The 26,515-nt window shown below is 47.3% G+C and overlaps 1 protein-coding gene across 4 annotated transcripts in view; it reads right to left on the bottom strand.

The window, feature by feature from the left end:
• SKAP1 (src kinase associated phosphoprotein 1) overlaps positions 1-25,560 on the bottom strand; it is a 962,073-nt gene extending 936,513 nt beyond the window's left edge. For all 4 annotated transcript variants that reach the window (XM_075350053.1, XM_075350056.1, XM_075350054.1 and 1 more), the window contains exons 1-2: positions 25,459-25,560; positions 14,476-14,581 (exon numbers count right to left, since the gene is read on the bottom strand). In XM_075350053.1, coding sequence (XP_075206168.1) covers positions 14,476-14,581; positions 25,459-25,507 — 155 coding nt within the window. In that variant the 5' untranslated portion in view covers positions 25,508-25,560. The remainder of the gene's footprint in view (positions 1-14,475; positions 14,582-25,458) is intronic.
• Positions 25,561-26,515: the final 955 nt, after the last annotated feature.

The raw sequence follows: 26,515 nt of genomic DNA, 5'->3' as shown, positions 1-26,515 counted from the left end.
AAGACAATGAGCAGAAGACAATGCGCTCCAGAGTTCCATTCAATGTCTATACAGCTATACATAATTTAAAGTTTATTTGCCTTATTGAGTAAAGTTTTTTAATCTCTTAATGACTGATGATGACTGTCAGTCATACGTCGTCTCCTTGCTTTTGATATGGACTCGCATGCCAAGTCATCATCTCTGTCGGCAGATGATGGCTGAATTATTCAGTCATCACCTGACTCCAACAGCTGTGGTTTAACCTGTTAAATGTGATATTTCTTATCGCATTCGTCCAATCTACCAAACTATAAAATAAATCAGTCCGATCAGTATGCAACATAAAAAGAGAGCGAGAGAAAAAAAAAAAAAGATATATTTGTACTGAAAATGTGACCTATCAAAAAGACTGACCCGCACATCCAATAGGTGTGAACAGGTGCTGTTCACACCTGTAGGATGTGTGGTTCAGTCTTTTTGATATATTTGTAGTGCATTTCTTTCTGATTGACCACTCCGCCCTGTAACCAGGCTGTGTTCATTCCCCTTTATAGCTAACGCCTAGCTGCTCAGACATGTACGTTTTTAACCCAGACAGAGACATTTGAGTTAGGTTCCCAGTATATAAAGATATACCTTGCTGCTGGTTACCAGGCTCACATGCATTGGCCAATATATAAGCTAAATATGTTTTTTTCAAATATTCCTATAGCAGTAATGCAATACCAGAGTTCCCTTATTTATTGTTAGCATTTTAGTGTGCAGCTGTATGTGTTTTGTAGTAAGGCCGGAGTCACCCTTGCGTATGACTTGCACGAATGTAATGTGAGAAAATCTCGCATTGCACTCGGCCCCACTTAAGACAATGCTGCAACTCAGATCATCGAGTTTTTCCTCAGCCCTAAACGAACTGAGGAAAAAATTGCAGCATGCTGCGATTGTCTGCGAGAGCCGTGTCACTTGCACCCATACAAGTCTATGGATGCGAGAAAAACATCAGACTGCACTTAGATGTCATTCAAGTGCAGTGCGATATACGCACAGGCTGAAAATAGAGGAGATGGGGAGATTAACCCCTCCCGATCCTCCGCAGCGTTTGCCCTCTCCTCCGCAGCTATGACCGATCGCAAGATCAGGTCACAGTCCGCATGACACTCGACTCACGCTCGCAGCAGAGCCTGAGCAGAGGATCATTAGCATATCACATCTGTTGCTCTCCCATCAGAAGCGATACGCAAGTGTGACCCCAGACTTACTGCTTTTTCAGTGACCTTCTTCCTATGTTTGAAATCTTCTCTTCAAACAGAAGAAGCAAGTGGTGGGGCTGGGGAATCACAGACAGGGAGAAGACTCAATGTACAGTCCAGTCTGTGTGCACCGAAAGCTAACTGGCAGAAAACGTCAAATGGTGATTAAAGAAGAACAGATTTTTACATCTAAAGTATCTGTATTACAATGCCATTACAGCCATGTCTTCCTACACAAAGTTGTGCTGACATGTTTTCTTTACGTAATGGAAACCCCTTTCGGCTACATGCGCACGCTGCTTTTTTGGCTGCAGTTTTGTCAGCAGAACTTTCTGACATTTGACTTCCCAGCAAAGTCTATGAGAAGTTAGATTTGCTATGCGTACATTGCAGTTTATTTGTCAGCGTTTTTTTTGTCAAAAGTTTGTGACAAAAAAAATGCAGCATGTTCATTCTTCCTGCGTTTTTGTCAACATTTGTCACCCATTGAAATCAATGAGGGCATCAAAAACGCAGGAAAAATGCATGCTATAAAAAGTGGTGCATTTTACCTGCGTTTTTGGTACCAAAAACGCAGGTGATTTGTCAGGAAGTGAAGTAACAGGCAAGTGGAAACCCCATTGTTCCATGCTAAATAGTGTAGGAGCAGTACTTTGGAGTGCAGCAGAAGACATGACCTGGTATCAACGTATGCAGATTAATGTAAGGAAGCTGATTGAATTGGTAAGTATATTTCCAAAATTTCCACTGATAGTCCCGTCCTCCCCGTGTTCCCCGAAGTACCACTGACCCCAGCGTGCACGCACAGGGGAGATGATGTGGAGGACGGGACTATCAGTGGTGGCGGCAGCGAGAGGGGTCCATCATCTCCCCTGTGCGTGCACGCTGGGGACACGGTACTTTGGGGAACACGTGGAGGACGGGACTATCAGCGGCAGCGAGAGGGGAAAAATCAATGTTTTCAGCTGCCAATGTCCATCCCCCTCTCGCTGCCGCTGATAGTCCCGTCCTCCACGTGTTCCCCGAAGTACCGCTGTCCCCAGCATGCACGCACAGGGGAGATGATGGACCCCTCTCGCTGCCACCGCCGCTGATAGTCCCGTCCTCCACGTGTTCCCCGAAGTACCACTGTCCCCAGCGTGCACGCACAGGGGAGATGATGTGGAGGACGTGACTATCAGCGGCGGCAGTAGCGTGAGGGAAAAATCAATGTTTTAAGCTGCCAGAGCCACCAAATGAGGTGAGCCGCGCGATCAGATGAGCTGTCACTGAGGTTACTCGCGGCCACCGCTGGATTCAGCGGTGGCCGCGGGTAACCTCAGTGACATCATCAGCTGATCGCGCGGCTGTCTTCATTTGCTGCGTGGAGCTGACAGGAGCGGCGGTGTCTGCTGCTGCTCCGGTCACCTCCATGCAGCAGAGCTGGAAGCGACGCTGGACCATCCTGGATTACGCCGGACATGGAGGGCTTTGTCAGGCTTATTAAATGGGAGAACGAGGGAATTTGTTAGTGTTTTTTATTTCTAATAAAGGATTTTTTCAAGTGTGTGTTTATTTACTGTAACTTACAGATTAATCATGGAAGGTATCTCGGGGAGACGCCTGACATGAATAATCTAGGACTTATTGGTAGCTATGGGGTGCCAATAGCTCCTTATTACCCCGATTTGCCAACGCACCAGGGCAAATCAGGAAGAGCCGGGTACTGTCCCAGAACAGCCGCATCTAATGGATGCGGCCATTCTGGGCGGCTGCTGACTGATAGTTAGGCTGGGGGGCTCCCCATAACGTGGAGCTCCCCATCCTGAGAATACCAGCCTTCAGCCATATGGCTTTATCTGGCTGGCATTGAAATTGGAGGGGACCGCACGCCGTTTTTTAAAATTATTTATTTATTTATTTCTATGCGCCATAGTGACACGCCCACCGGCTGCTGTGATTGGGTGCAGTGAGACACCTGTCACTCAGGGGGGGGGTGTGTCTCACTGCAACCAATCATAGGCGCCGGTGGGCGGGGAAGCAGGGAAAATGTAATGGAATAATGAGCAGCCGGCATTTTCAAAAGAGAAGCCGCCAGAGCAGTGTGACAACCGTTCAGTGCCGAGCCCGTGATTGATGAGTATAAAGGAGGGAGGGAGAGACCGACCGACAGAGAGACTATTTACACACAGTCTGGGCATGCCCAAAAACGAAACCGGCGCCGGCTTCCGGCATATGATCCGGCGTCCATAGGCTATCATTATAAATAACCCCACCAGATCCGTATTTTTGCCGGGTACAAAAACGTTCCCCTCAACGTTCCATCCGGCCGCCGGACAAGCAAATTTTGCCGTATCACGACAAGCATTATGGGCTTGTTTGAACTGAAAAATACATGAAACAATGGTTGACAAAACTGCAGCCAAAAACGCACCAAAAAAGCAGCAAAAACGCACCAAAAAAGCACCTACATTTTTTGTGACATTTCCAGGCTCTCTCTGATAAGGTGCAGTTTTGGCTGCAGTTTGTGAACACGAAAAAGAAGCAGCGTGCGCATGTAGCCTTAAAGTATGTAAAGCAAAACTGAGACAATTTTGGCAATGTGAATGATATAGCCACACACTAAATATAAGTGAGCTGTTACGGTTAGAAACAATAACTATGTAAATGAAAGAAATATGTTCTAGAATGCCAGTTTTGAAAATTAAAGACGCTCAAACTGATACATAAGTTTAACTTCCTGGAAACTACTACCACAAATACCACAACGAATGTATGCAGCACTGACAAAGATGCTCTGCCGACTGGTAGGAATAAAAGGGAAAAAATATACACAAGCCAGTGTATACATATATGCTTCTTTAATTAGTGACTTTATCTACGGTAGTTGAATTATTTAAGTGACAACATGTTGAGTAACAAAAAAATCTGTTGTCACTGTCAACATACACGTCATTCCAAACATGGTTTCAAGCCTTTCCCTAAAACTAATAAAATTATAAAGTTACTAGAAGGTGGCCCGATTCTAACGTATCGGGTAGTCTAGAATGTGTATGTAGGTTAGCAGATTGAATAAAAATATAATCAGCAAGTCTTGAATAATGATGGTTCATTTTTTGCTCGTTGACAGTGGGAGACCATCGATCTGAATGGGTAGGGAGCCGGCGTTCACTGGTAACCATGTTACACAATCGGGTAACTATGCAAAGCGCTTTGCTTAGTTACCCGATGTGTACCATGGTTACCAGCGTACGTCGGCTCAAGCACACATGTGCCGGGAGCCGGGGGTAAGGTTGTAACCATGGTACACATTGGGTAACTACCGAAAGCTCTTTCCATAGTTACAGGATTGTGTACCATTTGTTACCAGCGTACGTCGGTAAGCTGATAACCATGGTACACATTGGGTAACTATGCAAAGCGACAGTGCTGGTTTATTTTTTGCTTGTTGGTCTCCTGCTGTTCAGCACGCATCGGCATGTTTGACAGTGGGAGACCAACGATCTGAATGGGCAGGGAGCCGGGGTTAGCTAGTAACCATGGTACACATCGGGTAACTATGCAAAGCGGCTTCCATAGTTACCCAATGTGTACACTGGTTAACAACGTACGCCGGCTCCGGCACACGTGTGCCGAGAGCCAGGGTAAGCTAGTAACCATGTTACACATTGGGTAACTAAGCAAAGCGGTTTCTATAGTTACCCGATGTGTACCATGGTTACCAGCCTAAGCCGGTTACGGCACATGTGTGCCGGGAGCCTGGGTAAGCTAGTGGTTTCACACATCCAGCTTTTCTCCACTTTGTCGGATCCAGCGTGCTGCCGTAGGCTGGTTTCAAACGTCCGTGTTTTAGGTACGTGTGACATGCGTTTTGTAACACGGATGTCACACGTACCCATGTTATTCTATGATGTGCCGCACACGTCCGTGTTTGCACACGAACCGTGTGACTTTTCATGACTCCGCACGCACACACGCAGGCATCTTCGGCAGCACGGATGTCACACGGATCGCACACTGATGTGATCCGTGTGACATCAGTGTAAAACATGCCAGAGAAAATATGGGTCTTTTTAATAAAAATATTTTCTATATTTACTTCTCTCCAGAGATACTGTCTCCGGCTCTGCTGCCTCCCGCTCCTTATCACCGCTCATTATACTCACTGAATATTCAGTGCCCTGTGGAGCTGGAAGCAGGAACAGCGCTGGGGACTTCAGTGCCGGGGACCGCATCGCTGGGTAAGTATACAGCAGAGTGTGTGTGTGTGTGTGTGTACATGCATGTGTGTTATGTGTGTATGTGCTCGGTGTATCCATGTGTGTTTGCTGTGTGTGTATATACATGCATGTGCGCTATGTGTGTATGCGCTCGGTGTATCCATGTGTGTCTGCTGTGTGTGTGTCTGTGTATATACATGCATGTGCGCTATGTGTGTATGCGCTCGGTGCATCCATGTGTGTCTGCTATGTGTGTGTGTGTATACATGCATGTCCGCTATGTGTTTATGCGCTCGGTGTATCCATGTGTGTCTGCTATGTGTGTATATGTGCTCAGTGTGTGTGTATACATGCATGTGCGTTATGTGTGTATGCGCTCGGTGTATCCATGTGTGTCTGCTATGTGTGTTTATGTGCTCAGTGTGTGTGTATACATGCATGTGTGCTATGTGTGTATGCGCTCGGTGTATCCATGTGTGTCTGCTATGTGTGTGTGTGTGTATATATACATGCATGTGTGCTATGTGTGACACGTACGTCTGAAGGCAGCCGTACACTGTGTACAGGACAGTGGCTGCGCCACAACTTCCTGGTCACATAACACGTGATCGGAGCTTGTCGCGCGGCAACTGTAGTGTACACAGTGCACAGGAGCGCACCGGATCCGACAAAGTGGAGAAAAGGTAAGCGACAGTGCTGACGTGTGCCGGGAGCCGGGGTAAGCTAGTAACCATGTTACACATCGGGTAACTAAGGAAAGCGGTTTCTATAGTTACCCGATGTGTACCATGGATACCAGCCTACCCCGGCTCCGCCACACGTGTGTCAGGAGGCGGGGTAAGCTAGTGGCTTTTCTCCACTTTGTCTTGCCGGTGTGGGCTTCCGGGGCTGCAGCAGTCACCTGGGAGTCGGGCGTCTCCGTGTGGGTTCGGGGAATGCGTGCGGGGGGCGGGTCCAGGGAGAGCATCCAATGCGTGAGGGGGCGGGGCCTGGCCGAGCGGCCAATTCGTGCAGGGGGCCGGGTCGAGCGGCCAATCCGTGCGGGGGGCGGGGCCATGCCGAGCTCAGTGGCCAATCCGCTGGTTGTCGCTGTAACGACACAATTTTGGAGCAAGACAGACAGACAGAATAAGGCAATTATATATATAGATTCTGGCTCAGTAGCAGTTCTGGTTAAGTAGCTTAGTCTACTGAGTTAATGCTACAGTAACAGTAATGGTCTGTCAGTGCTTTTTCTGAAGCACACACCTATCAATAAATTTTCATATTGAGATAACAGGGCCCTTAAAAAGTGCATGACTGTGAAATGCCAATGCTACTGATTTTGTAGTACTGATTATAGCATCTCAGTCAGGAGCAGAGAGGGAGGGGGTGAGCCACGGACTGCTGTACAGAAATCATTGGGTTGGAGAGCCAACAATTATCACAGAAATTACGGTAAATCCTCAGCCTGGAATACTGCACATACTCTGCCATTTCCTTGGCAACAGGCTGGAAACTATACAAGATAAAAGCATTCATTGCAGTTGCAGGCGAATGATATCAAATATTATTATTATTATTTATTTATTTATTTATAGAGCACCATTGATTCCATGGTGCTGTACATGAGAAGGGGGTTACATACAGAATACATAAAGAAGTTTCAATAGACAGACTACTACAGAGGGAAGAGGACCCTGCCCTTGCGGGCTTACATTCTAAAGGAAAAGAAAATAGAAAAAGAAAGTTAAATACTGGAAGATGCTTATTTTTATGCTAACAAAAAGAGCACCGTAAATAGGTGATACACCAGACAAGCACAACTTGCAGCCTGGAATATTTGGGTACTTTGAGACTCAATAGTTTAAACAGACCTAGCAGTTAAGAAACAAACACATCCTTATAATACAGAGATACCAGTAGAGGACTCCACAAAAAAGAACCCAGCAAGGAACCTGCACGCTGCTGCTCTGATTTCTGAGACTCTGCTGACTGTTCAAGGGAGACATACTATATATCTAGCACTTCTGGGAAAGGAGTAACTGATATGGGTATCATAGATATAGACACGAGTGGGTCAAAACGAACGTTATAGCCACAGAGCAGCTGTACACGTTCTTCAAAGGGACTTTGTGAACACAGAATAACTGTTAAAACCAAGTACATGTGCTCAGTGTACCATGGCATGGCCAAACATTTAAGTGCAGCCTCCCACTTGCTTTTTTTCTTCTTCTATCTTCATCCTCTTTTATGATTGACGGCTCTGGCTTTATAGAGCCAGAGAAGGGCCGATATGGTTGGAAAACAGATAAGAAGGTGCACTTATAGGGAACTTGTCAGGTCCAATATGCACCCTGAACTACGACCACAAGCAGTTCTGGGTGCATATTGCTAATCCCTGCCTAACTGTCCCTGTATACACTAGCTTAGATAAAGAGATCTTTAGAAAAAGTATTTCTAAAGATATTTTATCGTATGCTAATGAGCGAGGGGACTAATCCCCTGGGCATTAGTTTCCCTGGCTAGTCGGCTCATTAGCATGTTAGTACTCCCCTGTGGGATGAGGGGGAATCTGTGGATGATGCACTATTATGGGGATCTGGGACTACTAGCCCCTTCATCCTTAGGAATACACCCATGTACTGTGTGGCGCCCCTGACCTGGTCAGGCACCACTGAGTACTGAACCCATGCTGGGTCAGTACAAACAGGTAATCCTGATGGCTGAATAGGGTGTGGACACACAAACACATAGTGGCTAGTTCTCACACACACCATAGAAGGGACCCTTGGGTAGACCCAGGAGGGGGCGTGGCCTCCACATCTCAGCTAGTGGTGGGGTGGAGAAGCTGGTTGCTAGGTTGCAGTGGCAGGCACAGTAGGGAGGTAGTAGTGAACCAATCTGAAGTGAGGAAGCTCAGTGTGCAGTCGCAGAAGGAGGACGTGCGCGGTGTCACTAGTCAGACCCTGCACGTGTAGTGGCTGTCGGCGGGGGAGTTCGGTTACCACAGTGTCAGACTGAAAGGCACCTCAGGAAGGAGCGAGGTGACTGAGTAAGGGGACTTCTGGTAGACTAGGCCCGCACGGGGAAACAGGTCCCTAGAGCAACAAACCAAGAATTCGGTCTGCTAAACCTGCTGGTGAGGGTACTGAATGTGCCTCACCAACCTACACAGAGTCCGCAGTATCAGCAGCAACGAGGGGGCCCATAAGTGAGACGGGGCAAGAAGCCAGTTCTTTACTTGCTCCACGCTGCCAGCAAACGGGCCAGAAAGGGGAGAAAGGCAGTTGCAACTTCCCTGGGTGATTCCCGCAGTACTCCAAGTCAGGGGTCATCCAAAACAAGAAGGGCTAGGAAGGCGAGTTGACAGTCACCCCTGGATCAGCCTGAAAGATACCTGGTTCCACCTGGTTCATCATAGCATCGCCCGGGTTGCCTCCCTCTACCAGCAAAAAGTGAGTAAAAACCCTGAAAGACATTTCTGAACTGTGTGGGAGTTTTTCTGCGACTTCTGGTTCTACATGCACCACACCCGAATCCCTGGGGCCAGGCTCACTCTCGGGAGGCCATAACACCAGAATGCAAACACCATCAGACCCAAACACCCCAAGACCGCAATTACCGAGAGTGGCGTCACGATTCCTATTGAAGTTAACCTGAAGTACCTGTTGCCGGAAGATTCCCAGCACGTGAAGACCCTGAGGCGACCTGCAGGTGAGCGGGGGCTTCACAACTGTATACCATACATGGGTGTATTCTGAAAGATGAGAGGGATGGTAGTCACATTTACAACACTTTGGCCACTACATTACAGTCTCTCCCTGGAGTGTTTATACTAAATATGACTACCGCCCCCATCATCCTTCAGAATACACCCATTGATACAGTATATTCTGAAGGCTGATGATGGGGGTTGTGTTCCCCTTCAGCGTATTTGCTCACCTATTAAGGACCCTTCATTCATCTGACAATTTTGTCAGGGTCAGATCACTGATTGGTGGAGGCAACTCTGCAGAAGTTGCCTCCACCAAACAGTATCCAGCCCTGCAGAGGAGGAAGAGAATCGCTCTTCTCTCTTTCCTTTTTCTTAAAATAATCTCGACCTGCTGAGGAGAACTAAAACAGAACCCTCTGCTATCTCAATCTGCCCCTGCACTGCTTCCAACGCGAGGGACTTTAGGAAAATATCAATCTGCCCCTGCACTGCTTCCAACGTGAGGGACTTTAGGAAAATGGCTACAGAGGTAGCACATGTGATCTCTCTGAGATCTCAATCTGCGACGCTTCCACAGCCATTTCCTGAAGTCCATCGCTTCGGAGGCAGTGCAAGCGCAGATAGAAATCTGGATTCTGAGATCCATGGCGGCCATCGACACAGCCATTTACCAGCAGATCCAAGGTGCCCTCCTCGCGCCACCATAACATCCCATCTATGGGCCCACAGCAATTCCAACATCACTCCACTGGTGCCGCTGCTGCAGGAAGCCGGTGACAGCGGTGGCATCAGCCTCTTGTGACTCCGCTTCACCGCCACAGTGCTCCCTGGTAAGCTAGATTCGGCTTGTAAGATTCACCACTATTTTCCCGTGAATTTTGGGGGAAAAAGTGCGTCTTATAAAGCGAAAAATGCGGTATATCACACAAAGTAGTTAATAAATGACATTTCCCACATGTCTACTTCACATCAGCACAATTATTGAAACATAATTTTTGTTAGGAAGTTAAAAAGGTTAAAAGTAGAGTTCAGGGAACCCATGTAAGTTCAGGTTCACCCGGACTTTAGATTAAAGAGGTTGTCCAGTACCAAAACTGATTTTTTTTCTCTAGCTAATATGTGCTGTGCCAAAAATCCATTATGTTATTTTAGCAACATCACCTTTTATCTTACTAGCAGCACATCCTCATTGCTGGCTCCAGCTCTGGTGGGGTTAATTGCCAACATTCTCTCTCCTAACTTCCTGTGTTCAATTATAGAATTTCCATTATGCTTTTTGGTGGCCTGTAAGGCTAAGTTCACACTTCCATTGTTTTGCATCAGTCATAATCCGTCGCCTTGAGGAATTACGGTATCCTGCAAAATATTTTTCAGTAATCCGTTTTTTCCCCATAGACTTCTATTAGTGACGGATTGTGACTGATGGCCTTGAGTTGCATCCGCCGCGTGACGGATCAGTCGTTTACTGACTGACCGTCAGACGGGAGCAACGCTGAATGTAACGTTTTTGTGTGCAGCAGATCGGATTTTTACTGTGAGCATGCGCACAGTAAAAAACCATGATCGACTGAAAATTCAGTTTCAGTTCCAGTGGCCGGAACGACCAGCTGATAGGCCGGCTTTTGTGAACGATCAGCTGATCGGCCGGCTTTTGCGATCATCGTTCACAAAAGCCGGCTGATCAGCTGATCGTTCACAAAAGCCGACCGATAAGCTGATCGTTCACAAAAGCCGGCCGCCGGTAAAACGGTAAAAAAAAACAACGGATCGTTTTTTGCAGTATCAGTCACATCAGTTGTGCCACTAAAAAACTATATAAATCTGGTATCGCTGTAATTGTACTGACCAGAGGAATAAATTCACCTAATCGTCTATACTGAACGATGTAAAGCATAAAAAAAATTAAAAATAGCAATTCTTCAACCTCTCAAATATCACAGTACGGCGCTTACACTGGGGATTACATGTTACGATACGTGCCTACGATCAGAATTAACACCGTTTTATCACTGCGTCCAAAACGCTGCATTCTACAGTACAAGCACAGTGGATGGATTTATAGAAATCCCATGCTTACTGTGCTTCTTTTCTCTGCAGCGTAAACTGACATGCGGTACAGTTTCCCGAGCCACAGCATGTCAATTTATGCTTGCAAAGACTTGAGTGTTATCCACGTGGAGAACAGAGCGAAAGTCCACAGTGCCCCGAACCCTGATTGTGGGTACGGGTAGCTGCGATCTCCAGCGGAAAAAAAACACTCGCGTTTCTGCAGGAAAAGACAAGCTGCATCCAGGACACAGTGTGTGCGGATCGTGGGCACATACCCTAAATCTCTGGAAAATGTGATTCAGACAAAATTCCCAACAGAAAATTAACTATAATGAGGCAGAGGGTGTCATTTTGACCTCACGACTGGCGTGCCATCTGGCGGTGTCCATCTCTTTACTCCTCCTTTTAGATGTGCAAAAAAGGACCATCATCAACAGTTTTATTCACCTTTGAAAAGACAGACACCGCTGAACAGAGGCCGAACAGATGCCAAACAGATTCCGGAGTAACTCTGCTGCCTTTTTAGTGATATATCCATTGGGGTTTCACCTGAATCATATATTTCGGAGATGTGGATGGAAACCCCGATGTAAGTGCTCAGCATAGAGCACAGGATAAAAAAAATGTGATCTGTTCCAAAATGTTCTGTACCAAAATCGCCACCAAATAGCATTTAACTCAACCCAGAAAAACACACATCTCCACTCAGGTCTGTCATGTTAATGAAAATATAGGGGTTTCCACGTTACTGGTAACACAAAGGCTTCAGAAAAACGTTATGCCACCCTCCCCCCTCAAAAAATAAATCCAGCAAAATCTGCGCTAGAAGTTATGCTACCAGATACAGGAAATGATGGGATCAATTTTGTCATTAGTGTCTTTTCTGCACGTGCATACTTTTCTGGTGGGAATCAGGATGTAGAATCAAATATATCTGAAGAGGCCCTATACTGATGACCAACATAAGGCTATGCGACTTAGTTACATTAACACAAAATCCACCATCCAAGAAGATAAACCTGGACGAAAATCGCATGCATTCAGAGCAAATTAAGACTACATGCACACTCTGCAGTTTTTTCTGCACACAAACTGCAACCAAAACTGCAACTTGTCAGAGAAAGCATGGAAATGTAAAAAGAAAAAAGCTGGTAATGTAGGTGCGTTGTTGGTGCTTTTTTCTAGATAAATTCACTTTGTGCAGAATTATTAGGCAAGTTGTATTTTAGAGGATTTTTTTTTATTATTGATCAACAACTATGTTCTCAATCAACCCAAAAGACTTATAAATATGCACATCCTACAAGTGTGTAAAGGTGCCAGCTGAAAAAACCTAGCAAATACAAAATGAATACAGCCGCACACTAAATGCCATCAATGTATAAGGGAACTCTGGTACTGCATTACTGCTATATGAAAAAATGAGATTTTTAGTTTATGAATTGGCCAATGCATGTAAGCCCGGAAACCAAACGGCAAGGTAAATCTCAGTATTCCGGGTCCCTAACTAAAATGCCACTATCTAGGTTAAAACATCCATGTCTGGGCAGCTAGACTAAAAATCTAACTTGAAATGCCACTATCTGGACTAACCTCCATGTCTGGGCAGCTAGGACTCCTGGTATAAGGATTGTGAACACAGCCTGGTTTATAGGGCGGAGTGCTCAGTCAGAAAAAAACTCACTGCAAATATTTCAAAAGACTGACCTGCACATCCTACAAGTGTGTATAGGTGCCAGCTGAAAAAACCTAGCAAATACAAAATGAATACAGCCGCACACTAAATGCCATCAATGTATAAGGGAACTCTGGTACTGCATTACTGCTATATGAAAAAATGAGATTTTTAGTTTATGAATTGGCCAATGCATGTAAGTCCGGAAACCAAACGGCAAGGTAAATCTCAATATTCCGGGTCCCTAACTAAAATGCCACTATCTAGGTTAAAACATCCATGTCTGGGCAGCTAGACTAAAAATCTAACTTGAAATGCCACTATCTGGACTAACCTCCATGTCTGGGCAGCTAGGACTCCTGGTATAAGTTCCCTTATACATTGATGGCATTTAGTGTGCGGCTGTATTCATTTTGTATTTGCTAGGTTTTTTCAGCTGGCACCTATACACACTTGTAGGATGTGCAGGTCAGTCTTTTGAAATATTTGCAGTGAGTTTTTTTCTGACTGAGCACTCCGCCCTATAAACCAGGCTCTGTTCACAATCCTTATATCAGGAGTCCTAGCTGCCCAGACATGGAGGTTAGTCCAGATAGTGGCATTTCAAGTTAGATTTTTAGTCTAGCTGCCCAGACATGGATGTTTTAACCTAGATAGTGGCATTTTAGTTAGGGACCCGGAATATTGAGATTTACCTTGCCGTTTGGTTTTCGGGCTTACATGCATTGGCCAATTCATAAACTAAAAATCTCATTTTTTCATATAGCAGTAATGCAGTACCAGAGTTCCCTTATACATTGATGGCATTTAGTGTGCGGCTTTGGGTAACAGACTGCTGCATTTGTAAATTTCTTTGTAACTTACACCAGTAGCTTCTGCAGCTAATGAGCATTAAAGGGTTTGTACACTACTGAGTAATTTTTGTTAAAGGGAATTTGTCAGCAGTTTTTTTGCTATTTAATCTGAAGAGTATGCTGCAAGGGTTAACACAGAGAATTCAGGGATGCCTGTCTTGTCAAGGTCCCAATGTGTTGTTTATTTGCAATGTTTTTTTAAGCAGCAGAATTTTCATTGCTCGAACTATAATGTCACACACAAGTCAGTCCGGCATGCCCCCTCCTCTGACTGACAGCTCACTGTCAATGTACAATCTCCTTGTGAGCCGGATGTGGGCAGGACCTCTCTCTCTGCTCTGCTACATGGCTAAATCTAAATTTCTGATTGTGTCAGAACAGCTGCACCCAGTAATCTAAGTGATACATCATCGGATTCAGGATCTATTTGTCTACATCATGCTGCTCTAAGATGAGGTAGAAAAACACCTGTTAACAGATTCCTTTTAAGCTGTACAACTTGCCAAATCCTAACTGTGCGCAATGTACAGAACGTTAAGATTGGCGGTTACAGTGATCATCACGCAACGAACTGCAAGTATGCAGATTTGCATACTTGAAGTGAAATGCAGAACAGAGTTCCTGCTGCTTTGCTCAAGGTTTCTACTGAAATTGTACTTGGTACATTAGGTAATCCCTGTTAGGATTCAGCAAGCTGCACACCTTGCTGAAAGTGTACTCAAGGATACACAAACCCTATAAAAAAATATATAGTTGCGATACGCAATAGTACCTGTTTCGAATAATTCTGAAATCTTGGAGTATATCTTCTCCAAGTTCTCTTGCTTTACTGCTCACACTTTCATACTGAAGACAGGTGGACAGAAATGCCTCTGCATCTGCAAATAATTCAAAAACATATTTTTAGGTCATTCAGTGAATCAATTGTCTATACATACTATTTATTGGTTTACATTTTTATGCCGTTTTCTGCAGTCAAATCAAGAAATGAATCACAGAAATAAAAAATAAATAGTAACTGACCTTTTCGTTTAGAGAGCACAATATACAAACTTTTAAGGTAAGTGCTCATGGTGTTTTTTTTAGGCCTCTTTCACACATCAGTTTTTTGCCATCAGTCACAATCCATCTTGTGACTGATACAACGGATCCGTTGCAGATTGTGGTAAATAAATAACGGATCCGTCGTATAATTTTTTTTTTCATGTGAAAGGTTATTTGCCAGTAAAAACAACCAGAGAGGGAGAGAGAGAGACAGAGAGAGAATTTGTTCAGCCTGACTCTGTTTTACCCCATCTGAGCATGCTGTTTAAAAAAAACGGAATCCATCACTGGAGACGGTCATAGGACGGATCCTGCACCGGCTTCCATTGTAAAAGACAACAGATGGTGATGGATCCAGCGACGTCCGTTTTTTCGACGGTGACAAAAAAAGTTCTTCTGGACGCCGGATTTTTCGACGGATCCGTCGTTCGACCGATGCAACATCAGGCCATCTGTCGCAATCTGTCACTAATACAAGTCAATGAGAAAAAAACGGATCCAACGCTGGATCCGTTTTTTTCCCATTTTGACGGATTGCGACTGATGGCAAAAAACTGACATGTGAAATATAGAGTCATTACAGAGTGATCTATTTCAAGTGTTTATTTCTGTTAATGTTGATTATTATGGCTTACAGTCAATGAAAACCCAAAAGTCATATCAGAAAGATTAGAATATTATATAAAACCAACTGAAAATGATTTTAAACTCAGAAATGTTGGCCTACTGAAAGAGTAAATTCACTCAATACTTGGTCGGGGCTCCTTTTGCATGGATTACTGCATCAATGCGGCGTGGCATGGAGGCGATCAGCCCGTGGCACTGCTGAGGTGTTATGGAAGCCCAGGTTGCTTTGACAGCAGCCTTCAGCTCATCTGCATTGTTGGGTCTGGGATCTGTCAACTTCCTCTTGACAATACCCCATAGATTATGGGGTTTAGGTCAGGCGAGTTTGCTGGCCAATCAAGTATAGTGATACTGTGGTTCTTAAACCAGGTATTGGTACTTTTGGCAGTGTGGACAGGTGCCAAGTTCTGCTGGAAAATTAAATTTCCATCTCCAAAAAGCTTGTCAGCAGAGTACAGCATGAAGTGCTCTAAAATTTCCTGGTAGATGGCTGCACTGACTTTGGTCTTGATAAAACACAGTGGACCTACACCAGCAGATGACATGGCTCCCCAAACCATCACTGATTGTGGAGACTTCACACTAGACCTCAAGCAGCTTGGATTGTGGCCTCTCCACTCTTCCTCCAGACTTTGGGACCTTGATTTCCAAATAAAATACAAAATTTACTTTCATCTGAAAACACCTTGGACCACTGAGCAACAGTCCAGTTCTTTGCCTCCTTGGCTCAGGTAAGACACTACTGGCACTGTCTATTGGTCATAAGTGGCTTGACACAAGGAATGCGAAAGTTGTAGCCCATGTCATGGATACATCTGTGTGTGGTGGTTCTTGAAGCACTGACTCCAGCAGCAGTCCACTCCTTGTAAATCTCCCCAAATTTTTGAATGGCCTTTTTACAATCCTATCATGGCTGCAGTTGCTTGTGCACCTTTTTCTACCACACTTTTTCCTTCCACTCAACTTTCCATTAATATGCTTGGATGCAGCACTCTGAACAGCCACCTTCTTTAGCAATGATCTTTTGTGGCTTACCCTCCTTGTGCAGTGTGTCAATGACTGACTTCTGGACATCAGTAAAGTCAGCAGTATTGGCCATGACTGTGTAAGCTACTGAACCAGACTAAAGCGGGCTTTACACACTGCGATATCGGTCCCGATATCGCTAGTGTGGGTACCCGCCCCCATCTGTTGCGCGACACGGGCAAATCGCTGCCCGTGCCACACAACATCGCCCAGACCCATCACACGTACTTACCTGCCCGGCGACGTCGCTGTGACCGGCAAACCGCCTCCTTTCTAAGGGGGCGGTCCATGCGGCGTCACAGCGACGTCACTGAGCGGCCGCCCAATAGCAGCGGAGGGGCGGAGCTGAGCGGGACGTAACATCCCGCCCACCTCCTTCCTTCCGCATAGCGGCCGGGAGGCAGGTAAGGAGAGCTTCCTCGTTCCTGCGGTGTCACACGGAGCGATGTGTGCTGCCGCAGGAACGAGGAACAACCTCGTTACTGCTGCAGTAACGATTTTTGAGAATGGACGCCCATGTCACCGATGAGCGATTTTGCACGTTTTTGCAACGATGCAAAATTGCTCATCGGTGTCACACGCAACGGCATCGCTAATGCGGCCAGATGTGCGTCACCAATTCCGTGACCCCAACGAGTTCGCATTAGCGATGTCGTAGCGTGTAAAGCCCCCTTAGGGGACCATTTTAAATGCTTAGGAAGCCTTTTCAAGTGTTTTGTGATAATCTAATTTTCTGAGATAATGACTTTTCGGTCTTCATTGGCTGTAAGCCATAATCATCAACATTAGCAGAAACAAACACTTGAAATCGATCACTCTGTTTGTAATAACTCTATGTAATAAATATATATATATATATATATATATATATATATATATATATATATATGTACAGTTAGGTCCAGAAATATTTGGACAGTGACACAATTTTCGCGAGTTGGGCTCTGCATGCCACCACATTGGATTTGAAATGAAACCTCTACAACAGAATTCAAGTGCAGATTGTAACGTTTAATTTGAAGGTTTGAACAATAATATCTGATAGAAATTGTAGGAATTGTACACATTTCTTTACTAACACTCCACATTTTAGGAGGTCAAAAGTAATTGGACAAATAAACCAAACCCAAACAAAATATTTTTATTTTCAATATTTTGTTGCGAATCCTTTGGAGGCAATCACTGCCTTAAGTCTGGAACCCATGGACATCACGAAACGCTGGGTTTCCTCCTTCTTAATGCTTTGCCAGGCCTTTACAGCCGCAGCCTTCAGGTCTTGCTTGTTTGTGGGTCTTTCCGTCTTAAGTCTGGATTTGAGCAAGTGAAATGCATGCTCAATTGGGTTAAGATCTGGTGATTGACTTGGCTATTGCAGAATGTTCCACTTTTTAGCACTCATGAACTCCTGGGTAGCTTTGGCTGTATGCTTGGGGTCATTGTCCATCTGTACTATGAAGCGCCGTCCGATCAACTTTGCGGCATTTGGCTGAATCTGGGCTGAAAGTATATCCCGGTACACTTCAGAATTCATCCGGCTACTCTTGTCTGCTGTTATGTCATCAATAAACACAAGTGACCCAGTGCCATTGAAAGCCATGCATGCCCATGCCATCACGTTGCCTCCACCATGTTTTACAGAGGATGTGGTGTGCCTTGGATCATGTGCCGTTCCCTTTCTTCTCCAAACTTTTTTCTTCCCATCATTCTGGTACAGGTTGATCTTGGTCTCATCTGTCCATAGAATACTTTTCCAGAACTGAGCTGGCTTCATGAGGTGTTTTTCAGCAAATTTAACTCTGGCCTGTCTATTTTTGGAATTGATGAATGGTTTGCATCTAGATGTGAACCCTTTGTATTTACTTTCATGGAGTCTTCTCTTTACTGTTGACTTAGAGACAGATACACCTACTTCACTGAGAGTGTTCTGGACTTCAGTTGATGTTGTGAACGGGTTCTTCTTCACCAAAGAAAGTATGCGGCGATCATCCACCACTGTTCTCATCCGTGGACGCCCAGGCCTTTTTGAGTTCCCAAGCTTACCAGTCAATTTCTTTTTTCTCAGAATGTACCCGACTGTTGATTTTGCTACTCCAAGCATGTCTGCTATCTCTCTGATGGATTTTTTCTTTTTTTTCAGCCTCAGGATGTTCTGCTTCACCTCAATTGAGAGTTTCTTAGACCGCATGTTGTCTGGTCACAGCAACAGCTTCCAAATGCAAAACCACACACCTGTAATCAACCCCAGACCTTTTAACTACTTCATTGATTACAGGTTAACAAGGGAGACGCCTTCAGAGTTAATTGCAGCCCTTAGAGTCCCTTGTCCAATTACTTTTGGTCCCTTGAAAAAGAGGAGGCTATGCAGTACAGAGCTATGATTCCTAAACCCTTTCTCCGATTTGGATGTGAAAACTCTCATATTGCAGCTGGGAGTGTGCACTTTCAGCCCATATTATATATATATAATTGTATTTCTGAACATGTTTTTGTAAACAGCTAAAATAACAAAACTTGTGTCACTGTCCAAATATTTCTGGACCTAACTGTATATAGATGTTGTTGTGTGTAGTTACCAAGTGTTTGTGTAGGGCGCTGTACATGTTCTGGGTGTTGTCTGGGTGTGGCGGGGGTGAGAGCGGTGTTGTATGTGTGTTTCGTGTGTTGCGTTGTTTGTGGAGCGCTGTGTGTCTGTAGCGTTGTGTGTGTGTGTGTTGCGCGGTTTGTGTGTGTGTGGTGTGTTTTGGGGGGAGGTATGTTTTGTGCAATGTGTGTGTTGTGCGGTATGTGCGTATATTTGTGTGTGCCGCGGTGTTTGTGTGTTGGGTGTTGTGTGTATGCAGCGTTGTCTGTGTGTGTGTGGGTGTCTGTGTAGGGCAGTTGTTTGTGGTTCCCAGTGTGTGTGTGTGGTGTGTTGTGCAGTGCGCGCGCGTGTGTGTGTGTGTGTTGGGGGGAGGTGTGCACTTTCCATCGTGCTCCATCCCCCATGCAGCGCACTCTGCACCGTGCTCCATCCCCCATGCAGCGCACTCCCCATCGTGCTCCATCCCCTATGCTGCGCACTCCCCATCGTGCTCCATCTCCCATGCTGCGCACTCCCAAACGTGCTCCATCCGCCATGCTGCGCACTCCCAAACGTGCTCCATCCACCATGCTGCGCACTCCCAAACGTGCTCCATCCGCCATGCTGCGCACTCCCAAACGTGCTCCATCCGCCATGCTGCGCACTCCCCATCGTGCTCCATCCCCCATGCAGCGCACTCCCCATCGTGCTCCATCCCCTATGCTGCGCACCCCCCATCGTGCTCCATCTCCCATGCTGCACACTCACAAACGTGCTCCATCCGCCATGCTGCGCACTCCCAAACGTGGTCCATCCGCCATGCTGCGCACTCCCAAACGTGGTCCATCCGCCATGCTGCGCACTCCCAAACGTGCTCCATCCGCCATGCTGCGCACTCCCAAACGTGCTCCATCCGCCATACTCCGCACCCCCCATCGTGCTGCATCCCCCATGCTGCGCACTCCCAAACGTGCTCCATCCGCCATGCTGCGCACTCCCAAACGTGCTCCATCCGCCATGCTGCGCACTCCCAAACGTGCTCCATCCGCCATGCTGCGCACTCCCAAACGTGCTCCATCCAACATGCTGCGCACTCCCAAACGTGCTCCATCCGCCATGCTGCGCACTCCCAAACGTGCTCCATCCGCCATGCTGCGCACTCCCAAACGTGGTCCATCCGCCATGCTGCGCACTCCCAAACGTGCTCCATCCGCCATGCTGCATTCTCCCAAACGTGCTCCATCAGCCATGCTGCGCACTCCCAAACGTGCTCCATCCGCCATGCTGCGCACTCCCAAACGTGCTCCATCCCCCATGCTGCGCACCCCCCATCGTGCTCCATCCCCCATGCTGCACCAGATTCAGCCTCTCTACCCGCAGCATCAGCCTCTCTGCCCGCAGCATCAGCCTCTCTCCTCCCAGCATCAGCCTCCCTCTCTACCCGCAGCATCAGCCTCTCTCCTCCCAGCATCAGCCTCTCTGTCCCCAGCATCAGCCTCTCTCATCCCAGCATCAGCCTCTCTCCTCCCAGCATCAGCCTTTTCTGTCCCCAGCATCAGCCTCTCTCCTCCCAGCATCAGCCTTTTCTGTCCCTAGCATCAGCCTCTCTCCTCCCAGCATCAGCCTCTCTCCCCCCAGCATCAGCCTCTCTCCTCCCAGCATCAGCCTCTCTCCTCCCAGCCTACCCCAGCCTCAGCCTCCCCCAGCATCAGCCTCTCTCCTCCCAGCATCAGCCTCTCTCCTCCCAGCATCAGCCTCTCTCCTCCCAGCATCAGCCTCTCTCCTCCCAGCATCAGCCTCTCTCCTCCCAGCATCAGCCTCTCTCCTCCCAGCATCAGCCTCTCACCTCCCAGCATCAGCCTCTCACCTCCCAGCATCAGCCTCTCTCCTCCCAGCATCAGCCTCTCTCCTCCCAGCATCAGCCTCTCTCCTCCCAGCATCAGCCTCTCTCCTCCCAGCATCAGCCTCTCTCCTCCCAGCATCAGCCTCTCTCCTCCCAGCATCAGCCTCTCTTCTCCCAGCATCAGCCTTTTTTGTCCCCAGCATCAGCCTCTCTCCTCCCAGCCTACCCCAGCCTCAGCCTCCCCCAGCATCAGCCTCCCCCAGCATCAGCCTCTCTCCTCCCAGCATCAGCCTCTCTCTTCCCAGCATCAGCCTCTCTCCTCCCAGCCTACCCCAGCCTCAGCCTCCCCCAGCATCAGCCTCTCTCCTCCCAGCATCAGCCTCTCTCCTCCCAGCATCAGCCTCTCTCCTCCCAGCCTACCCCAGCCTCAGCCTCCCCCAGCATCAGCCTCTCTCCTCCCAGAATCAGCCTCTCTCCTCCAAGCATCAGTCTTTTCTGTCCCCAGCATCAGCCTCTCTCCTCCCAGCCTACCCCAGCCTCAGCCTCCCCCAGCATCAGCCTCTCTCCTCCCAGCATCAGCCTCTCTCTTCCCAGCATCAGCCTCTCTCCTCCCAGCCTACCCCAGCCTCAGCCTCCCCCAGCATCAGCCTCTCTTCTCTCAGCCTCCCCATCCCAGCCTTCCCCAGGATCAGCCTCTCTCCTCCCAGCCTCCTCCAGCACGCCGTGCTCCTCTGCCGACACTCACAGATCTGATCGCATACACTCACACACACACACCCGATCGCATACACTCACACACACTCGATCGCATACACTCACACACACCCGATCGCATACACTCACACACACCCGATCGCATACACTCACGCACACACACATTGACGATATTGCACATACGCGCTCACACTCACAACATCCGGAGATACCACATGCTTCTGGCCATGTGATCCTCCGGCAGGTCCTGGAAGCTCACAGCACAGTATCGCCGCCGAGAAGCAAGCAATATCCCAGGATGTTGTGAGTGTGTGGATGCGATGTGATGTGTGTGTGAGTGTGATCTGATGTGTGTGTGTATGTGTGTGTGTGCTGTTATGTGTGTGCGTGTGTGTATGTTCCGCCACTGCAGGACCTTGATGCGCTGGTAACTATGCTACCATGGTTACCAGCGTATCTCGTCCCCCGCTCGCACGGGAGCCCACACCAGCATACGCCGGCCAGCCCCAGCAATGCGAGGGTATGTGTCGGCTGGTTTGGCGGCGTACGCTGATGTGGGCTCCCAGGGGTACAGTATTCACCTGGGAGTCGTGGTTCCGTGACCGTGTCGGTTCGGGGAATGCGTGGGGGGGGCGGGGCCAGAGCTAGCGTGCATTGCGTGAGGGGGGCGGGGCGTGGCCGAGTTGCCAATGCCTGCAGGGTGCCGGGGCGAGAGACCAATCTGTGGGGGGGGTGGAGCCTAGGCGAGCGGCCGGAAAATCCGCGTGGGGCGCAGCCTGGGCGAGCGGCCAATCCGTGCGGGGGGGCGGGGCCATGGCGACCCCAGCGGCCAATCAGCTTTGTGTCACCGTAAGGACACAATTTTGGAGCAAGACAGACAGACAGACAGACAGAATAAGGCAATTATATATATAGAAGATATATGTGTATATATATATATATATGTGTGTATATATGTATATATATATATATATATATATATATATATATATATATATATATATATATATATATATATATATATATTTATTTATATATCCTTGGTCCTATAGTGGATAAGGCTATGTTCACATGTTGCATTTTTTTCTGCTTTTTTTTTTTGCAGCGTTTTTTTTCATGCATTTTATGCAAATTTAAAACTGATTTTTACAGTACCAGCAAAACCTAGGAGATTTCATAAGTCTAATAGACAAGATTGCTTATTTTTTTTTCCTGACAAATGGAAAACTGCTGCGTTTTTGACAGAAGCGGCATGTCAATACTTTCAGAATTTTTGCAGCATTTTTTAAACATTGAAAGCAGTGAGAACAATATAAAAATGCATCAAAAGCACTACATGTGACCATAGCCTATGGGGTGGAGGAGGCGATTATTTTTGTTCTTTTTATTTTCCCTTATATACAAGTCATTATACAGGAAAGAATGTTTCTTTACATTTTTTTTACAATAAAATCTATTATATTCGGTTTTGTATATTTTGTTATTCGGTAAGTGGTGTAAGGCTAGTTTCACACTTGCGTCGTTTGGCATCCTTCACAATGTGTTGTGTGATGCATGTGACTGATGCGTTGTAAATAGTGTGATAATAAAGACAACGGATTCCTGTGAAATAACGCGTTCCGTTTTCTTTAGCCAATAGAGAGAGAGCCCCCATCATCACCGCGCGCACACACCCCGCCACTACGACCCCCATCATCACCGCACACACCCTGGCACTACCGCACCCATCATAACCACACACACCACGGCACTACTGCACCCATCATAACCGCACACACCCCGGCACTACCGCACCCATCATAACCGCACACACCCCGGCACTACTGCACCTATCATAACCGCACACACCCCGGCACTACCGCACCTATCATAACCGCACACACCCCGGCACTACCGCACCCATCATCACCGCATACACCCCGGCACTAACGCAACCATCATCACCGCACACACCCAGGCACTACCGCAACCATCATCACCGCAAACACCCAGGCACTACCGCAACCATCATCACCGCACACACCCCGGCACTACCGCACGCATCATCACCGCACACACCGGCACTACCGCACCCATTATTACCGTACGCAGGCACTACCTCAGTGACGTCCCCGCTGACAGCGCGACTCACTTCAGTTGCTGCCTGGAGCTCACAGTGAGCGGCGGTGTTCTACGGTCGCTCCTGTCAGCTTCATGTAGCAGAGCTGAAAGCGTTGTGGGACCTCGTGTGGATTACGTCGGACCTGGAGGGGTATTTGGGGATTAATAAAGTGGTGAAAGAGGGTGTTTTTTTGTCTTTTATTCCAAATAAAGTATTTTTTCGGGTGTATGTGTTTATTTACTTTCACTACAGATTAATCATTGGGGGTGTCTCAGACGCCTGCCATGATTAACCTAGGACTTAGTGGCAGCTATGGGCTGCCATTAACTCCTTATTACCCCGATTGCCACCGCACTAGGGCAATTCAGGATGAGCCGGGTAGAGTCCCAGGACTGTTGCATCTAATGGATGCAGCAATTTCGGGCGGCCGCTGGCTGATATTTTTAGGCTGGGGGGCTCCCCATAACGTGGAGCTCCCCATCTTGAAAATATCAGCCTTCAGCCGTGTGGCTTTATCTTGGCTGGTATCAACATTGGGGGGGATCTTTATTTATTTATTTATTGTACTGCACGATATTGACTCGCCCACCGGCGGCTGTGATTGGTTGCAGTGAGACAGCTCTCCCTCAGTGTGGGGGCATGTCTGACTGCAACCAATCATAGGCACCGGTGGGCGGGGGAAGCAGGGAATACGAGATGGAATAATGAGCGGCCGGCATTTTCAAAAGAGAAGCCGCCAGAGCAGTGTGACAGCCGCGCAGCGCCGCTGAGTATGAGAGAGGCGGTGAGAGAGAGACCGACCCACAGAGAGAGAGAGACCAGGAGTGATTTTAAATGATTTAGAACGTTCTGCTGGACATGCTGAGCATGCTCAGTAGAACGTGACGGAATCCTGCACTGGAATCCGTCGCCAAATGCATGGCGATGGAATCCAGCACCATAGACATTCATTATGCCTCTTAACGGATCCCGTTGGAATCTTGCGGAGTGCGTTTTTTTACAGCAACAAAAAACGCTACATTCAGCGTTCCTGCCACCCGACGGTCACCGACAAAACAACTGATGCGCCGCGGGGCGGATGCAACGCAAGACCATCCGTTGCAATCCGCCCTTAATAGAAGCCTATGAGGAATAAATGGCTTCCTGCAACGGTTATCATAATTCCTCAAGGTGGCGGATTGCAAAGGATGCCGCATAACACAAGTGTGAATGTACCCTAATACTCTAAGAACAGTGTTCACAGCAGCGACCTTGGAGTTAGCAATGCATTCAGGCGTCTTTTTACATGCTGTTCCCATTCTATTTGAGCATTGTTTTCATCCATTTTGGCGATTTTAGGGCCTCCTCAACCCTCCTAGGGGTGGGAGGCGGGGGTATTCCGGAAAAATTCTTGAGTTTCTCATTGACTTCCATTATATTTGTTATTCAAATTGAGCCCTTCCAAGCGCACAACCTGCTCGATCCGAGTAACGCGGACTCGAGCATGTTAGTGCTTGCTCATCACTAGTAACCACATAAAATGCCATATAATAATGCGATGTGAGACAAAGATAAGGAGGCGACTGCGTTCCCGTGTGTTGTACCTAATGTCTTATGTAAGTATGGTACCACAGCTTTAAATATTTGACACAATTTGCTCCAAAATGTCTCCTTGTCCCTTTGTAAAGTGTCTTCGTGATACAATTATTAGATACACAATGAACACATCAATATGGGGATACTTATGTGATACCACAGCATTCCCTCCCCCACCACATCACACCTGACACCATGCCTCTGTATAACATGGCCGGAGGTCACTAGTTATGACAGTACAGCCCCCTCCCTCCTGGTCAGTCACCTCTGAGAAGGATTACGACGTCCCGCGGAAGGTCCGAGCTCTGCGTCATTATGTCCCGCTATGGAGCGGTACCTCAGACCGTCAGAGCTACTCGCAGCCTGAGGGGGCGTGGTCACGTGGTCTGAAGCGGGCGGGAAATGCGAAGCAGACAGTAAGGTGTGTGCACTGTGCAGGATGTGTGACGCAGATACGAGCTCAGTATAGCAGTGTGGTGAGGCGAGGACACGGCGTCAGAAAGCGGACACAGCCTCCTGAATACTATAGTTGTATTGTTACCAGCATCCCCGTCTAGTTGTAACAACAGGGAAAATACTGGACGGCAACAGGTGAAATATATAATAAGGTTTTCCTCAGCTGCAGTCAAAGTCCTTCATCATGCATTGATGAGGCGACTATGCCTGTTAACTTCCAGGGGACCATCGGCCGCTCCGGACTTCACAATACCTGGACCGTATTTGCGCATTAGTAGTTTTTCTCACACAAAAATTTTCACAAATGTTTGATCCATATGATCATTTTTCCTATTCGCATGTTATTTGTTTTCTCAGATGCAAAAATAAAAAATGGAGTTTCCCCCAGCTTCATACGGTCAGTGTGTGAAATAAGGAAGCACGTATGATGTTAGCACGCCGTCCTCTTACGTCACTGCGCCATTCACATAAATGAGCGTATTTGCTCCGCCAGTTAGATCACGGTAGGACATGCCTTAGTTGTTTTTTTTTTATTTGGACCACTGGTCAGCAAAAAAAAATAAATTGACATCCAAATTACCTCCATAGAATATAAAGGCCCACGTTTATTAACCCCTTAACACCCCAAAAGAATTGCGCCTTTGTTGCCATTCCCGAGAGCTGTAGCTTTCTCATTTTTCGGGATCTGGGGCTCAATAATGGCTTTTGTTTTGCATCTTGAGCTGGTTTTAATTATATCATTTTTGCTTGGATGCAGGGGCGGACTGGCCCACCAGGAGGTCGGGAGAACCCCCGGTGGGCCCCTGCTATTGATGGCCACGCCCCCTACCCCCACTGGGCCCCTATGGATGTGTGTGAGAGGTCCC

Source organism: Anomaloglossus baeobatrachus, chromosome 5 (genome assembly GCF_048569485.1).
Source record: "Anomaloglossus baeobatrachus isolate aAnoBae1 chromosome 5, aAnoBae1.hap1, whole genome shotgun sequence".
Taxonomy (NCBI): Eukaryota; Metazoa; Chordata; class Amphibia; order Anura; family Aromobatidae; genus Anomaloglossus; species Anomaloglossus baeobatrachus.
The sequence above is the reverse complement of the archived record's forward strand: the minus strand, read 5'-3'. Positions and strand labels throughout refer to the sequence as shown.